Consider the following 18,364-nt stretch of genomic DNA (forward strand, 5'->3'; position numbering starts at 1 on the left):
TTGTGTTTGATTTTAATGATTTACCCAAATATTTGGTTTTGGATTCACATTGTTTACCGGTATCCAATAATGAGCTACAATCTTTCAAATTATCTGTAGGACTTTTTATTGGAACTAACGCGGTGTCTGATTTTGGATTGGATGTGCTATCTATCTTAGTTTGGGACATGCCCACAGAGGTGCAAGAATTATTATCCGGATGATTTTTCGGTTTGCTTGATATTGAATTTGATAATAATTTGTGAGAATTCGGTATTAACTTATGCGTTTCTGAAATAATGACTTTTTTGTTATCGATAGTTTTATACTTAATGAATAGTGCAGGGGTAAACCGCACATTAACCGGAGCATTGGTAGTCTTATGAAGTTTAATGGGTTCTCCATTTAGCATGTTGTCCACTTTTATGGGTTTTAGATTTTCACAACGTTTTTCGAGATGAGCATTGTTAGTATTTACGTTAAACGAATTCGGGAAAGGAAGATGATACAACAAATCGGCTTTTTTGATTAGAGCAGTATATAATTCCGATATTTCATGGATATAGGTTTGCACGGGTCCGAGATTATAAACTGCGGGTTTGTTAGATTCTTCGCTACTCGTGTCATCTAAAAATACCACGATTTCCGATTTATGTTCAACTATAAGATTTTGTACGTTAGATTGTACCCGTTTCAAATCTTCCAACCTGCATCTTAACTCGCCTATTTTTTGGTGGTTTGTAACTTCCGAGATGAACTCCGCATGTGAATGTATATCATTAACAAGAACGATAAATTTCCAGAGAGATTTGTTATTCGACATCGTCAGTACGAGAATAATGAACTACGCAAAATGGACAAAACTAAAGCCTACCTGAGTTTCTTGATGAATGACCCTCGATGATTTGCACTGCACTCGCGGCCGTTACCGATTTTTGAATACTTGATGATTTAGGTGGAATGTTGAATTCCAAGCCACGATGATTTATCGAACTACACTTATCACTTATCACTGTTACTGATTTTCTGTCGCTGATCCGGCTCGAAGGACCATGTTAAGTTTGATGGATTATGAATAAGAGCAGCGGACAGTCGTTTTATAGTTTTATTAAATAAATAACAAGTGTGTTCTAGAGCGAGTATGATATTATGACCGTTAGGTCCAGAGATTGAATATAAAGACTATGTTAACCGCTTGAAGAGTGCTTGAAGAGTGAATGATGAATAGTGAATGAATGTTCCCTGTATTCGAAGGTGGTGGTGGCCCTGGCTCCCACCCTTACGGGTGGAGAGGGGTGAAACAGGTCCCCGCCAGAGGCACTAACAAGGAAATTACAGGTGGATGGCCCCAACCTGTTCCGACACAATTTTTCCATTCTATGTTTCCGTCGTTTACAACATCATTTAAAATAGCAAATAATGCGAGTCCTGTTTTGAGTTCTATTAGTTTGTAGAAAAGCAGTTCTTCTACTGCTGACGTACCAGCACAAAATCGAACATAGGCAATTAAATGAGCATCTTTATTGCTATCTGTTACCTCATCAAGCGGAATGAAAAACAATTTATCATGCTATTTCTCAAAAAGCTGATGCTGTACATCGTTAGCTATATCACCAATTGAACGCGCAGCAGTGTCATTTGATACAGGTACAGGCTGTAATTGTTTGGTAAAATTATCACCAAACATAGGTTCTAGAATTTCAATTACAGCTGGTAGAACAAGTTCTTCGCCAAAGGTATGAGGCTTTTTACATGTGGCTATTCTATATGAAACTTAGTACGACGCAAGTAAATCTTTTTCATTTACAACAATGTTTTTTGCTTTTCAAATGATTTCAATTTTAATTCGAAAAATTGGCGAGGTTTGTTAACATATTCACTATGAAGCGTTTCTAAATGGCGTTTAAGTTTATAGTAGGTTTCATGCTGTCTGCTGCCAAAATTTTTGAGCAAATGACACACATGGGCTTTTTTTTTCTTCATTTACTTCCGTACTAGCAAATTCAAATTTTATGTATTCTTGAGAATATTTTCTTGATTTGTTTTCGGAACCACGCTCGTAAATGCACTTGTTGATGCTTCACCATCGTGTAATGCCTATTACGCCCACTTGAAATTTTTTTCATGATTTTGCATTAACTTCTCGAGAAACATTGACCGGATCGCTGAGTCTGACTTACACTGCCGTGTTTGGCTGACACTATAATTGGCAACAAACGAACAAACGAGGTGCAGGCTGACCAGATATGTGACGATTTCGCCACCATATGTCACAAAAGTCGGCCAAAATTTCCAAAAAAACGCGAAATTAAATTATTGTCACAATAGTGTCTCGAAAGAACAATTACCAGTTTCATAAAATAAAGTCTTGATTAAAACACGTTTAATTTTTAAAAAATAATTTAAAAAAAAACAACCTTCTAAATGATAAAGGGCTTGAATTCCGGATACAGCCTGCTTAGTTCTCCATAAAGCGAAACCTTGTCTTTGAGTTCACGTATTAATGGCGTTGATATTTTAGCATTGTTTGAATTGATGATGTTACGTAGGATTTTCTGATATGGAAAACATGGTTAAAATCTTCCAGAAGTATATCTAAAAACAAACTAAAAGCATCGTTGCAATCACATGTTGATAATACAGAATTCCACTTATCATTGGCTAACTAATTACAAAATATGTTTATATTTTTTTCAGAGAAAATTCTCGTCGTTGGTATTGGTGTTTTATCAAGTTTACGATCACTCTTTATCTTCACCATTACAGCATGATGATCTGAAATATTATTAACGATGACGTCCGTTTTTACAACATTCACGAAATTATTAATTAAAATATTATCAATACAGCTGGAAGCTCTTGCTGGTTGTCTTCTCCGTCTTCTAGCGTTACCGGTGGGGGTGGAAGCGCTAGCGCTGGGTGTACTGGCGTTTGAAGGAAATAACACCATTAATTCCTTTTCTTCTTCAGTATCAGGTTTTGGGGATTTCCTATGTTTGCCACCACCTGTACCTCTACGGTAATATTGTATTTGTGTATGTTGCTTTTTAATCTCCTTTTTAATGGCTTCATATTTATATTTTAGTTGTTTGTAATTTCTACGCTGCACACAATAATAAAACAAATTAGATATTTAACATAGGTAAATATGATTAATGATAAACTTACTGGTCCATTTGTTGCGGCATTAAACTCATGTTCTATTTTGAGCCACACAGTCTCCTTTGGTTGCCATGTCACCCCATCTGTTTGTTTGTTTTCAAGAACATTTTTTTTTGCAATTTGCACTCTGTAGTAAGAGTTACCTCTCACTAGCAGAAAAAATAAATAAGAATAAACTTACGACAGTAACCACAACACTAGTCACGTGAAATACACTGTACAATTGTTGAATACCAAATGCGCATCGAATCTGATGGGAGTTTAAAGGCTTTAAAGTTCACTAGCACGGGGTAGTTTTGAACTGACCAATCACAACTCATTTCCGGTGGAGTGAGCGTTACCAACATAAGAGAGTAGCAGCTAAACTTCAAGCTACGAAACTGGTAGAAACATCGTGCATTGATAAACACTTTACCTCCGTTAACTGCTAGTTATGCGTATCTGACAGTTACCACACAGTTTTAACTGAACATTGATAAACCGACCCGTAGCCGTTTTAAAATCCTCGCTAACACTCGGATTTCAAACGGACGGCTACGGCGGTTATGGCACTCCTTACATTCTAGGTATGCTAATAACTATAACTATGCTATGTAAGAGGTACGTACCAGTTTAGTGGCCTTTCCTGCAAAAAAAGTTCAAACAAATATTTGAGTTGAACCTTCTCGTTCGAATTTTTTTACTATTTATCCCAGACTTACTAGTTGATTGTCAATAGCGCAGCGGAAAGTTAATCCGCCATTTTCCGGACATCCGGTATGGTGCACCATTTGTCATATTGTGCACTTGGAAGAATCGATACAAATTTTCCATGTAGCAAATAGTACCACTAGCATTTTCAAATCCATTATGTCCTTCTTCCAGTAAAAATTTGATTGATGCCGTTACAGGTGGTGAATTGGTTTATTCCACACCGAGGCGGAAAGATTTCATTATAGCCGAGACAGTTAGTTCAACGAGGGATGCAGCCCAGAAGTGAACTATAGTTCGAGCTTATAGGAAACTTTCCACCGAGGTATGTATACTATTTTACTCTCAATTATCTGAATATTTCTGCGAAAATCAAAATTTAAAAAAAACAATGCGGCACAATGTTTATTTTCATGTGCAAGTAAGGTATGCTTAACCCTACGGTCGCAGCGCCTAACTGCCCTGCGCAACTCGCAGCGCTTAGTCTCATAGGCCCTCTATCAAATGCCGTATTTATAAGGTTTATTTTGAGTTTTTGTTCATTGTAGTGCGTACGTTTTTAAATTCAATCATTGCTTTATACCGGGTGTCTGGAAAATGGCGGATTAACTCTCCGTTACGGTCTTAACAATCAACATGTGAGTCTGGGAAATATAGAAAAAAAAATCCTTCTCACATTTTGATGGAGTTACAATGATTTTAAAATTGGTTCTTTTGCTACGGTTAACAACTAAACAACACATTCATTATCACAATAACTAGAAATAGAACTTTTAGTTAATAGTTCTCTTGCCCATGACCATGTTTAATTACCATTTCAGTTAGACTACACAAAGATATGGTTGTGTTGTTTTTGTAAGAATTTGATAAAATTCCATTTGACAACAGTGTTTGCCTGATATAAAGCGAGGGTGGATTTCAGTCACCATCATTACTAAGAAACCAGAAAGTATTCACGCATTAGGTGTGTGCAGTGTTGCCAATTTTACTTTTATAAAATTACGTTTTTTTGGTAATCTAAATCATAAAGAATTTTTTTGATTATTTTTTCGGGACTCCCGAAACCCCCGTGTATAACATACTGAAGAGTTAATCCGCCATTTTCCAGACACGCGGTATAGTTGCAGAGTTGGATAAGAATAGTAATATTCTAAAGAATAAATACCAAGAAAACTTCAAAGTGCTGTTTTAGAAAGCAACTTATTTTGTTTTTGCAAAATTTGTTTTTTTTTTATATATTTTTTGAGAACAGTTAACTATTAAGCAGTTACAAGCAAACTGTAAATGTTTATTCTACAGAATTCTGTACAATTTCAACATTCAGTGGAAATTATTTTAGCATGTTCTAAGCATAGAAATTTCAAACATTTTTTACAATGGTATCTTGTTTTTCGTTGTTTGGCACATTCTGCACATCGTCTACGAACACCTTCCTGTATTTCTGGCTGTGGAAAACTAACTTCTGATGTGCCAGCAACCAGATCTTCAATTCCATCGTCAATGTCAGAAATATCATTATATTCGGGTTCCGATACATCAAGTTCTTCTAACAAACCTTGCAACCGTTTTTGGTCCTCCTCATAGCTCATACTAACAAAGCAAACAAGATCACCATTTAAAAAAAGTCTGAGGTAACATAGTTTCTTATAAATTTGTACTTACTTTGCATATAAACCGTAAACGCGAACAGAAATGATTTGTCAACAGTAGCAGCAGCGGTTAGTCTGTGAGGCCCAATCACTAGAGTTAATCTCTGAATAAAATTTAACGTTAGTATTTACGAAGAACGGACAAATACTTGACTACTGACCTAGTTACGGTTGTGGAGATCGTCGGGGCCCCTTGTGTCTTTCTCTTCTGCCTAATTTTGAAAACCGTTGAGAGATAAGATAGTAGCACGCGCCCTCGCGATCGCTGTCTGTTGAGAATCACTTTTTCATTGGTTAGCTCTTGTCGAGGGAGCACGAAGGGAAAACGATGCGAACAATTAATACAAGCTTGTCCTTATCTCTGGTGAAGCTATAAATTTATCTTAAATATTAGAAAAAATCTGATTGTCAGTTTAGATCTTTGACGTCTACTTATTTGAAAAACGCAGCGCACGAAGTTGCGCAAAATATACTCCCCGAAAAACGCGAAAATAGTATGAAAAAGCTTAGAAAATGAACCTACAATGAAGTGCTATCAACAGGGCCCACAATATTACGTCAGAAAGTGTGCTACCAGCATATTCCCAAGTAGCACACTCTGATTTATAAACGTTTATTTTTTAACAGAATTATTCATCTAATTGTAGTTTGTCATGAAGCTTTTAGAGTTCGAAAAATGTCGGTGTGTTTCAACTTTGATAATATGTATTACACAAATGCTTATCAAATATCTAACGGATAAACTGCCTTACAAATTGACATATGATGATTGTCATTTTTTACATCTGATCACATAGGCGACGTGATAATTTTTGTAGGGCTATTAACCGGACAAGCCTTAAATCGCTGATTCATCATCGTTCTCTCGGTGTTCTTTAGTGTCGTTTGCATCTGGATTTTGTTGAGACAGGGTTAATGAGTCAAAAAATTTCCGAGACTTCACATGGTCAAGTAAGAATTCCAGTTTATGGCAGTACCATAAATTAGGTTCATATACCTGAAATATAACTTTTTAAAATGTTTGTTTTTTATTACTATCTGTAGTCACCACTTACGTCTTCTTCGTTTATCCCAAAGTGGAATAACATTACGTATTGTTCACTCATAAATGTAGCTCTTAGCCCATTCTATTTGGTTTATGTATTAGTCATGTTTTTTGGATTTCCTCATAGGCTTTTTTGTTTCAGATGTTTGTTGAGGTATGCTTTTGTTTTTACCGCATACAAGCATGGGCGTATTTTATATTCCTCTCGCAAAACTCTAACATGGGGCCTGTTGCACAATACTTACAAGTCTAATAATATTGGTCTTGTGAATTGTAATTTATGCAATAAATATACACAAATTACAATTACAATTAACAATTCACAGTAGTGATGCCCACAATGCCAGCAGAAGATCGATTCTAAGAATCAATTTTTTTTTGTTTCGGGCGATTCTTAACAATCGATTTTTCTGAGAAAAAAAGATCGATTCGTAAAAATCGATTTTTTAAAATTTGTTTTATAATATTGACGTGTTTAACGAACTTCATATTTTAATATGAAGTTTCTTTTAAAAAAATACCACCTGATTAGTTGCTTTTATAATATTTATTTAGCAAAAAATAAAAAGTAAATTTCCTATACTAAACATAACAAAAATAAATTTTATATTCTTAAACATGAACAAAAATAAATTTTATATTCTTAAACATAACAAAAATAAATTTTATATTCTATAATAATTTTGTATAGAATTAAGTAACAAATGATTTTCAACTTAGAGCTTGCACGTTTCAATTATTTAAATGCCACTCGTCTTCCTCTAGAGATCCTAAAAAAAGAAGAGCGGAGAGTCTTTTACTTGCAAGTCTATTTCTCAGTTCACTTAAATTAATACCCGCTTTGCTGAAAAGTCTTTCAGACGGCACTGATGTGGCTAAAATACTTAAGTGTTTCAAAGCAATTTTTGATAAATATGGATATACATGTTTGACCGAAGTCCAAAACTTGATAGGATCTTCTGTTCTTGAACTTAAGGTTTGGTTTAAATAGTTTTTTAATTCAGAAGGTATACCTGAATTGTTACAAACTCCTTCATTTTGTTTAATGGATAATTTGTCATGAACCGCCCATAAATTTAATCCAGTACTGGTCATGTCAGTAAGTTTTTCTTGGTTTTTGTCATAATTTCGTGGTGACACTGACACTGAGTCATTTTGTGTTCATCAATTAAAACTTTTATTCTTGCAACTGCTGCTGTATCTGCTAATGGATTTTCAAAGTGTATGCGTTTAAATCTTGGGTCGAGTATAGTAGAAACTGACAGCAAATTATTTTTTTCCACGCTGGAATTATCCGAATAAAACCTTCTCGCTACCTCCTCTTTTAACTTATTCAAAATTTGTTTGACAACGTTAGTGCTAACTTCTACTTTATGTAAAGTAAGCTTTAGACAGTGTACTATTGGTATAACCTTACTTGAAGTGACATAATTTTGTCCTGACATTTCGACAGTCATGGCTTCAAAGGGAGCTAAAACCAATATCAACTCTTTCAAAATTGCAATGTTTTCTTGATCAATCATTTTAATATTTTGATTGTCAAAAAGGATAATGCTAATCAATGGTGCAAGCTCCAAAAATCGTTTCAACATGTAGTATGTCGAATTCCACCTAGTACTTATATCTTGAATAAGTTTCAGACAAGAACCTTCTGTTTTCCCATTCTGTATTTGATATGTTCGAAGTTTTTGGGCCGCATCATGACTTGTTTTAAAAAACGTAACAATAGCCTTCACTGAAGAAATAATATTATTGACATCTTTCAAACTGTTGGTAACAATTAAATTGGTAGTATGCGCAAAACATGGTAAATGTTTCTTACTACCAAAAAATTCATGCACAGCTTTCACCATATTTCCTGCATTGTCTGTAATAACTGCTGTTATTTTATCTTTAGAAATATTCCATTCGTGACAACAATGTAGTAAAGTAGTTCCAATATAATCGTATGTATGCTTGTTTTCTAATAAAAATACTCCTATTGTAATTGATTTTAGTTCTGTTTCTTGAAGATAATGAACAGTTAGTCCCAAAAAACTTCGATTATTCAAACTATCAGTCCATGCGTCAGTTGTTAGACAAAAATTATCCACCAACTTGAATTTGTCTTTAATTTTGGAACTTAAAACTGTATATTTTTCATCAACTTGTCTTGTAATTGTAGAACGCCCTGGAGCCTTATATAATGGTAAAGCGACATTTTTGAAATATTGAAATCCTTTACGTTCTGTGAAAGATAAGGGAAGGTGATCAACTGTGATCATATAAATCAAAGCATTGGTTATTTTAGCATTCATTCTTCCACCTAGCAAAAAGCATTTCATACAAAAAAATATTTTTCAGTAATTGGAACTTACCTGAAAATGAATTTATTTCATCGAAAGCTGATACTATGTCATTTTGTTTGAACTTAAGGGTAGATTTTTCGAAACTGGGCAATGCATCTATTTCACTAAGATCAGTAAGATCACAGAGAGTTACTGTTGTTGCTTCTGATAAATTTGTCTCTAAAAGTTTAATGGAATATGTAATTAGGTATTTCTCTGCATTAACCAACTTACCGCTCTTTTCGACATCATTGTGTAGTGATGATGTAGAAACATCATTCTGTAGTGACGATGTAGTAGTCTGGGTCTGATCTTGATCCTCTTTTGAACCTTTGTTATTTATCACTTTTAGACGTTTTTGACTCTTGTTTTGTGCCAATCCCATATTTAAAAATTCTGAATGTTTACGTTTCAGGTGGTTTCGTAAATTTGTAGTATTGTTATGATGCTTGTAAACATTGCTACATATTTTGCACCTTGATGAAATTGCAGTAAATTTCGTGAAATAGCATTTTACGTCAATGTGCGACTCTGACATTTCTAATCTAAAAGTAAACAAAATGCCGAACAACTTTTATAACCAAATTACCAACCCACTGTTAATGGTCAATAGTGTTAATCTTGTTTTCCAAATCCAAAGCACAATATTCACCACATATTTACATTAACGTAGAACCAGTATTCTAAATCACTTCTAAACTATGATGTATAATCACCGGATTACCCGACCGCCCTACATGCAGAATGCAGATGACTATTGACTACATGTACATGTACATCGCAATTCTTCGGTTTTTACTTTTTTGTCCTATTCACACCACGACTTAAACAAAGATGTGCTTTGCACTACAAATACATCAAACAAAGACAACGAACTCCCACTAGAAATAAATATAAGTAGAAAATGCTAGAAACTATTTGGCGCGTACATTGGCACATTTTGCCATTCTCACCTTTATGTACATCGAAATTAGGGGTGGTAATTCGATCAAATCAAACGTTTTAACGTTAACGTTCAAGTTCAGAAAAATGTTCGTAATCGCAGTAGATACCAACCGTTAATTCTAAAATTGCAAAAGTTACTAAGATGATTGTTTGAGCTGTGGTTTGAGTAAAAAAATGATTTCTTTCCACAATTTAAAAAAGCATCGATTTTCACTCAAAAAAAATCGATCCCCAGAGAATCGTGCAGATCAAATAATCGATTCATAATCGATCATTTTGTTAAAAATATAATCGAATATCGAAGAATCGAATCGAGAATGGGCATCACTAATTCACAGGACTAATATTATTAGACTTGTAAGTATTGTGCAACAGGTCCTGATCGCGAGATCACGACATTTTTACAATTGTAGGAGGCGAGGAGAAAACCAGAACACTAAATGCTGCTGATGTTTGCTAATGTTTCGTTATGTTTTTTAATTTTTCTGTAAATGTATCAAACATGTGTATTTTGTATTACACTGTTATGGTGTGAGTGATGCAGCCCACTGATCAATGATTGCATCAGCTATTTATTTTTTCTATACTATTTTCTTTGTATCTTTGTCAATATCACACTGATGTTTATTTATAAGATTAATCAGAAATTTCGTATTGTGATAAGTCCATAATTTATTTTTTCAAGACATTTTTCAGACGTTAACTGTAGATACAACCTTATACATGTTTTCTATAAACACCCCACTATACAAACATGTTTACAAAAACTTCAGTTACTTTCTAGTATAAACTTTGACAACGTGCTATCTTCGAGTTGTAAATGTGTTTTCCATTGTGGGTTCTGAAAAAAAATCAGTGTTTGAATCTGTTTGCAATTAAATTATTTTTATTTTGCCTAAATAATAATTCTGCTGTAACCAAATTGTTCAAAATTAGTAGTGTAGGAAAATACGAAACATTTTGCTTAAATTTAGTAAAATTGATCAAATGTTTTCTGCTAAAGCATGTCTCGCAAGATTTAAAATTTACCTTGCTTTTGAAGAGAATGCAGCCGACAATATAATATAGAATGTACTGATCGTGAGTAGATAAACAATCAGCTTCCTCGCAGAAAAAGTATCCTGTAAATTGTTGACACGATCTACGTATATTTTGTATCTTCCAGATTGCATTGCTCAACATCCCTTTTCTTAAAATCTCTACTACGTCATAATCCACACTGTAACATCGTCGTTCAACATCAAATTCAAACTGTAATATTTTTAACAACCTGTTTATTTTTAGCAGTACGTTTATTTCCAAAAAAGCGGTATCTCATTGGCTGATGCCATGCCACGAAAGTTAACAGGCAGTTTAAATTAGCAGTATCGTTGCAATAATCCTACTAACTGGGTTCGGTATTTCTTGGATTATCTTGAAATACTGTTTCTAAATTTTGATCATTTTTACAAAAGTTCATCAGTTCACAAAATTTTGGAGGTAAATCGTACCTTCCGTGAAGTATGAGTTGTACACTGTTGTAAGTGATACAGGGATTTTATTTATTGTGCTTGGATACACTCTCGGCTATCTGCCAATATCCCGATTATTTGTTCTTTGATAGTTATTTGGTTGTTTGAAAATATAACCGACTTAAGTCTGAAGATATGTCTTAATTTTTTTATAATTTCAATTACAGTTTATATACATTCTTCAATATCTTCATTCCATTGATATTTATTTTGACGAGACACCGATTTTTACAACAATGTATCACCCTAAGCTCATCAACGTTGTTTTAGACAGAGTGATCAACAGAAAACTCAAACAATAATTTTGTTATCTAATAAGGCAATAGTTTTTCTCTTTCTGGAGGAGGTAGTAATATAGTAGCTACCGTGTATAACAATTGCTGAAACAACGTCTATTTGTAAGTGAATAGTATTTTTGAACTGTCAAAATTTTCTGCTACATAATACATCAGAGAGTGCTAATTTATGGAGATTAATAAATTATAGGAATATTTTGTATTAATTTCTGTTTTATTTATTTTGATTTGATCTATTAATTCAGTTAAATATTTTTTTTTGTATAGGATTCCTTAACCAATTATACAGTTTCTTATAATTTTCTTTTTCTTATTTTTATTGGTTTGTTGAAAATTTTGTTCGCCGAAAGCGGGTTTTCATATTTTTTCAACTTTGTTGTAGTACAGTAGAACTCCAATTATCCGAGCTAATGTGGACTCGGATAAGAAAAAAGTCGGACAATACGGAGACTATTGGAAAAAAAAGTTACACGAAAAAGCAACTTCATTGATACAACCAGATTTATTAATTGTTAATACGATGTTATTTTACATTGTTTGACCCTGTTATATGTTTTTCTTGCCACAATATTTCGCCAACTTCTTCTTGCTGTTCAACATACCGTAGAGCCGTCTCTAATGCCGTCACACCTTCTTTTTGAGACACCAGCTGCTCGTTGTCTTTCTCTTTACATCCATCTTCTTTACTTAACGAGTCTTTATCATTCTGATTCAAGACTTGAGAAATTATTTCCTGATCGTCTAAACTTTCCTCAGCATCATCAGTAACAATCCATTCTTCCACTTGCACACGGTTAACGACACGTCTCCGCATCCTCTCAAAACTTGGACAAAGATTTTGAAAGAGTCGATCGCTTCACAGCATTCGGGCCTTGTGCGAACCAATAAACGACGTATTTTAGATTAATCTCTTTCAAGACCTTTATTAAATCATCTATTTCACTTTTCTCCAACTCATGCTGTAGAAGAAAACATCTGTAGTTCTTTTTTGAGAACTCCTTAACCCATTGGTTGAATTAAGGCTGTAACATTTGGTGGAAGAAATGTTACAGTATTGTTTCCACTTTTTAGCGCTCCTTGTTAGTATCTTTTCTTTTGATATTTTCCTATCCTCATTTTTTTTTCATGGCTTCGGAAATTCCCTTTTGTTGCTGTTCTTTTTTGGCCGTTTTGCTAGTGAGGTAGTACCGCTTTTTTTTCTTATTTTTTGAGACAGTAGAATTTGTGGGTCTTTTCACTTTTTTGTGTTGCTTTGCAATCATTGCAAAATATGAATAGAGAATGGAAAAAAGAAAAACTCACTCACCCACCTGCCTATGAAAAATTCGCAACATAAAGATTTATCCAATGGCAGTAGCGTAGCAGTACTTTCGGCACCTAAAAATGGAGTAAAAACAATAAACCGAAGTTAATCTTAAGTCATTTAAAAAATGATTCAAACCCATGTTGGATCAGCCGTGCTGTGTGAGTGTTGTAATGAGATGGACATGCATTTGTAAATGGAAACAAATGGCAAAAAAATGAAAATGAAATTATTCCGCAAAATTCGCTATTTAATAGCAACCAAATAAAATTTAAGGCATTAATAGAAAATATCATGATGTGTGTCCTAATAGTGGTTATATAAAGTAACTGGAAATGGTTCATACATCGTAGTATGTTAGGAAAATTGTGTCGATGGTCAAACACTGAAAATTGTGTAATCATCCCCACTAACAATGGAATGACTTTACACCAGCAAATGTTATTTAATTTTTTGCCAAAGTTAGTCATCACTCCACAAAATTTTAGAGGTAAATTGTGATCTACATACACTCCCAACTCCGCCAATATCCCGATCATTTCTTGTCCGATCGGAAGACACAAGATGTAAGACACATCCTCCTCTATCTTTGAAGTACATATGGTCCTAGAACGACCTCGGTCATGAAACTGGGAATGAGAAGGTTTTTTCATCTCGCGTAAGTAGAAACCCTACAGTTCAATAATCAAAATAAATTTCTAATTTTGTGAAGACAGAGAATTACAAAAATTCCCAATGTGGCTCATACATTGAAATTTAGCTTTTTCCTTTTCTGGGGACAGCAGTAATGATAGCTGCTGATGCAGAGCTGCAATACATGTATGTATTATTTTTAGGAAGCTCATGCCCAAATAAAGCAATAGAGGAATTTTTTTTGGAAAATCTTACAAATTCGTTACCTTCGGTGGACTCGAATTTTTATTCGGACAGTGTGGATTATTTGCATCGCATTTTTCGGAAACTGAAGATCAGTTGGTATGCATTCAGATGATAATGCGATCTTCCACTATGTGGTAACTCAAAAATTACGGATTTTCGTCGCTAATTCCTACTGGTTTTCTTTTCACAAGTAACAATTTTATATATTTAGTAAATGCATGAAAAACTGGTACTTCTCAACCTAATTTAGCTGTTATAGAAAATCTTCGTCATCAATTTTTTGTTGATTATTATTTTATTTTATTTTTATATTAATCTCTTCGATGAAGATATCGTATGTTCAATTGAAAAAGTTATCAAGTTGGCCTTGATTTTTTATAAACATGCCCACAATAATCCTAAAATTTAGTCAATGGCAACTGACAATGCGAAAATATTAATTATACTTAACAGTAGGTTTAAGAAAACACATGCGTTTTTCACAACGTTTTCTTCTATCAAAAAACAACGTCAACTTGACGACGTTTTCAACACTCGTTACGTTCTGTGTTTCCAGCATTCCTTCGATTAAGTAATGAACTGACACTAACGTATACTTGTCTAGTTGCATCTATATTTATTTTTTAAAGCGTGTACTCCACTTTCTGAACTAATATTTACAATTTTCAATTGAATACTCAAAGTTTTTTAAGATCTTCATTAAATGGCAACATTAATTCCTTTTGTCTTTTAAATTCAGCTTGTTCTACGTTGCGGTTTTATTCACTGATATAACCAAATCTGCCTGAAGGAACTTTAGTTTAGTTATGTTGAAGAGACCTTATAGAGATCAATATTCCTGTTTGAAATGGTAATAATGATTTTTTATTTAGAGCTCTCATTTGTTGTGTGTGAGAATATATCTCTTCCAATTTTACAGTCTGTTTTTCTAATTGATACCAAACGCATGAACATCATCATGTTTTCTATATGTTGCTATCGAATTAAAAATATCAAACCAATCATTGAACACTTCTATAAAATGTGAGGTTTCTTTTCAATTGTCAGTTAATTTGTTATTTTTTCACAATATTTTAATGCTTTTGACTCTGTATTGGAAATTAACTGTGCTGCCGTTTTTACTCTTTGTCTTTGGGCTTCCCCAATTTTCAAATGCACTGCAGAAATTTTATGAGTGATACTAAGTTCTGATGTTTGTTGTAGCAACTGCTGAACTGGTTTTGTTTACAAATGTGTCTCCCATCTGCATTAATTAATTAATGGTCAATAAAGTGGTTGCTTAATAATTTAGTAGATGGGGAACGTCTGCAAACACATCGGCATTCCTAGATTCATGACTTGGATTCGGAAAATTTAAATTCTGAGGATTAATATCGAAGTATTTCCATAGTCCAAGATTGCCTCCTCCCATATCACTATTAATTGCAACGATTATGTAACCTACACGTTCTAAATACAAAATAACACTCTTTAGTATATCTGATGTCATTTGTTGATCAATCGAATAATATATAATTTATTTCCATTTTGAAATCAATCATCTGACAAAAACTACTGGAGCAGCTTTGAAAGGACCAATGATCTGTTTTTTCTTATCAAGATTTAATAATGGAGATAAGTGAATTTCATAATCGGAAATAACAGCAATTCTTTCTTTCAACTTCATATTCTTGGTTGTTTTTTTTGTAAGTGAAGCAACACATCGTGTAATATCCCTTCCGGGGAATTTTACGTATGACAGTTGCACCCAAACACCGCACATGAAGCCATTTTACAAGGTTTATAATACCTCAGCTAAAGTTTTTTGTCAGACAACTAAAATAACCTAGAATAATGTTGGTAAAAATGACAAATTCCATGCATGCCAAGGGAAGTGCAGCTTGGAAATCCGTCCCAGATTGCTGGAGAAAAATTGTAAATTAGTCCTTTTAACTGATTTTTATTCAAACCATTCCAAAAGATCTAACCCACAAGAACAAAAATGGGCAACTTTATGAATATTAATTTTAATTGTACAACTTGAGTTTCCTTCTACGCTTATACACTACACTCCGCGATAACTGATCAACCTCACCCTCGATTTTGTATATTTTGCAGAATTATTGCAGCTTTTTTAAAAATCATGATCTTGGATTTGAGAGCATACAAAATAAAGCTATTTACGGATATTGCATTTTTTATGTTTTCTTAATCCAAGAAAAAAAATTGTATATAAAATTATTAATAAAAATAAGACAACTGATTAACCTCACCAGTAAAATTTTCGCTATTTACCAAAAAATCAGAAAGTAACAACATTATGTAATAACAAAATTACACGTAATAATGAGTATGGGACACATTCTTATTTATTACTTCAAATATGCGATTTGGAAGTGAATGATATGGGGAATTTAAGAAACTTTGTGGGATATTGGCCAAAGCTTCTCTGATTGCATTTATTAATGCTTCAGTGTTCTAATATTGTCCTCCTCCTTCATAAATATTTCTTGATAACCAACCCCACAAATTTTCAATGATATTCAAGTCTGGAAGACTTGCATATTTTGCACCAGCTTTGCTGTGTAAATTGAAGCATGGTCTTGCTGGAAAACCCACTCCCCCACCTTCCATGGCATCTTCAATCTATTGCTATGGCAAGAAGATGTCGTTTATTTGGGCATTTTGCACTCCATTTAAAATTTCCATATGTACGGGGGTCCTTTAAAAGAAATAGCGCCCCGTATCATCACTCGTCCTTCTCTGTTGTGACGTCGGGACAAATATGTTTTTGCTTTCCTTAAAAGCCGGTTTATTATGTAATTTTTCTTATGATTCGCTTAGGAAAGTGCTTGTGAAAAATCATAACTGGAAAGCTAGATGTTTAGACTATGTGATTTTTCATAACAAACTGTTCACAAGCAAAATCATTAGCGGATTTTAAACTAATCATAAGTAGTCATAACGAATGCTACCGTACCTATTTTCTTGTGATAACCTTGTGATTATTTCGCATGAATTTCAAATTTGGCGCCAAAATGTGACATTTTTGACTGTTTTTGACATCGCACATCAAACATTCAATAGGTAATTGAATTACGAGTCCATATTCGTCTTTGTTTCTTTGTCTGCACATTTGTTAGTATGTTCTGCTAACTTAATTTGTCATTTCCGTGTCCACTAGTCTGTGTGTAATAACATTAAGTCAATCACAGCTAACGAAACGCCACATTACTTGAAATAGAAGAACGTTCATAAAATGCATATCATCTGAATTTCCAATTTACTTATTTCTCGTTTTTGTAATTGCGTTAGAATTAACAATGAATTAACATTAGTTTATACACAAATGTCATGGCAACCACTAAAACATACACACTCAAACAAAAATTGGCTTTTTCATAATAATTATCATCTGGTTCCAAATCACAAAAATTCACTTGGAACTAAAAATCACACGTTGACGGGAGTTCAACGTCAGCAACAGGGAAAAATACAGTTAGGATGCCATTTTACTTGTATACCGTTGATCGGCTTTTCTCATTTTGTTTTTCGCGTTTGGTTCGTTCACGTTGCGGGTTGGATCTTGTAGCTTTGAACTTTTGATATCCCTACGAACGCAGTTAAATATTTATCTCCGGAAACATTGTGGAGCTATATGGACTACCTTCAATGTTTGATTTGCAATTGCGAACAAAGTGTCTGCTGCAAATTGTATCAGTGCTGTTTGGGGCCTATGGCTTTTTGTTAGAAGTGCTGTAACGATATAATTTTCAAGATTTGTCGTCATAATCTCAAAACATAAGAAACCAAGTTTTAGCTTCGTAATTGGGAGTTAACAATGCATACATTATTAATTTCTTCCAGGACTTCCTTTGTGAGCAGGAAACTAGGAGCACACTTAAAATCTAGTTCCGGGGGAGTTAATGCTTATCATCAGTTGTTGGAGTTGCCACTGAAATTGTTTTAATGAAAGAATGGTTGAATCATTTAGTAAAAAGGTAAAATTTAGATCCACGTCTTTTATGAATCTCTCTAAGAAGTATCAATGTATTTAAGTATTCTAAAAATGTTGCGTTACTTTTATAACCACATTGTGAATTGGATACTTATGTCAGAGTTTTTTTCAAATTTTTAAATCCCTTTGTCTCAAGTTTTCTTTTAATGTCACCTTGTTCAGTTCTCTAACCCTTATGTATGTTCTTGTTCGAACTAAGCAAGTAAGTACTTCATCTTCAAAACCGGTACAATCTGCATTGCTTTTTATCATGTTAACTAAGTGTTTTATGATTCCTGGATCCTTTTGAATTTCAGCTGCATGGTAGACGAGAGACAAAGTCTCCATAATCTTTGCAACATCAAGAAATTCTACTGACGGTTGCATTAACCCTCCATTGGAAATAAACTGGATCCAATCTGTTGAATCCTACTAAATATCGCAGTCCCTCATCACTAATAGTACTTGGTGGCAAAGCTACATTAATATCACAAGACTCTTCAACAAATTGCAGATGTGCAAGATCATCAACATCTTCATCTATATATTCTGTGTTTTAGGTCCCTATAAACGACATAAAGAGTGGCACAGTTAAGTAAATT

At 33.8% G+C, this 18,364-nt stretch overlaps 1 protein-coding gene and 1 long non-coding RNA gene across 2 annotated transcripts; both read right to left on the reverse strand.

Annotated features, from left to right (window-relative positions):
• Nucleotides 1-7,616: 7,616 nt before the first annotated feature.
• Nucleotides 7,617-8,378, reverse strand: LOC135143436 (zinc finger BED domain-containing protein 4-like). The gene has a single exon (XM_064075302.1). It carries the CDS (start codon nucleotides 8,376-8,378, stop codon nucleotides 7,617-7,619), a length of 762 nt encoding a protein of 253 aa, XP_063931372.1.
• Nucleotides 8,379-8,765: 387 nt separating this feature from the next.
• Nucleotides 8,766-9,547, reverse strand: LOC135143406 (uncharacterized). Its single transcript, XR_010282778.1, has 4 exons — nucleotides 9,450-9,547; nucleotides 9,087-9,397; nucleotides 8,883-9,032; nucleotides 8,766-8,830 (listed from the first exon to the last, which is right to left on the reverse strand). It is a non-coding gene; the product is annotated as an uncharacterized LOC135143406 (long non-coding RNA).
• Between the last annotated feature and the right edge of the window lie 8,817 nt (nucleotides 9,548-18,364).

The sequence above is a fragment of the Zophobas morio genome, unplaced genomic scaffold (assembly GCF_036711695.1).
Source record: "Zophobas morio isolate AGI-343-1 ecotype UQ-CSIRO unplaced genomic scaffold, CSIRO_AGI_Zmor_V1 ptg000058l, whole genome shotgun sequence".
Lineage (NCBI taxonomy): Eukaryota > Metazoa > Arthropoda > Insecta > Coleoptera > Tenebrionidae > Zophobas > Zophobas morio.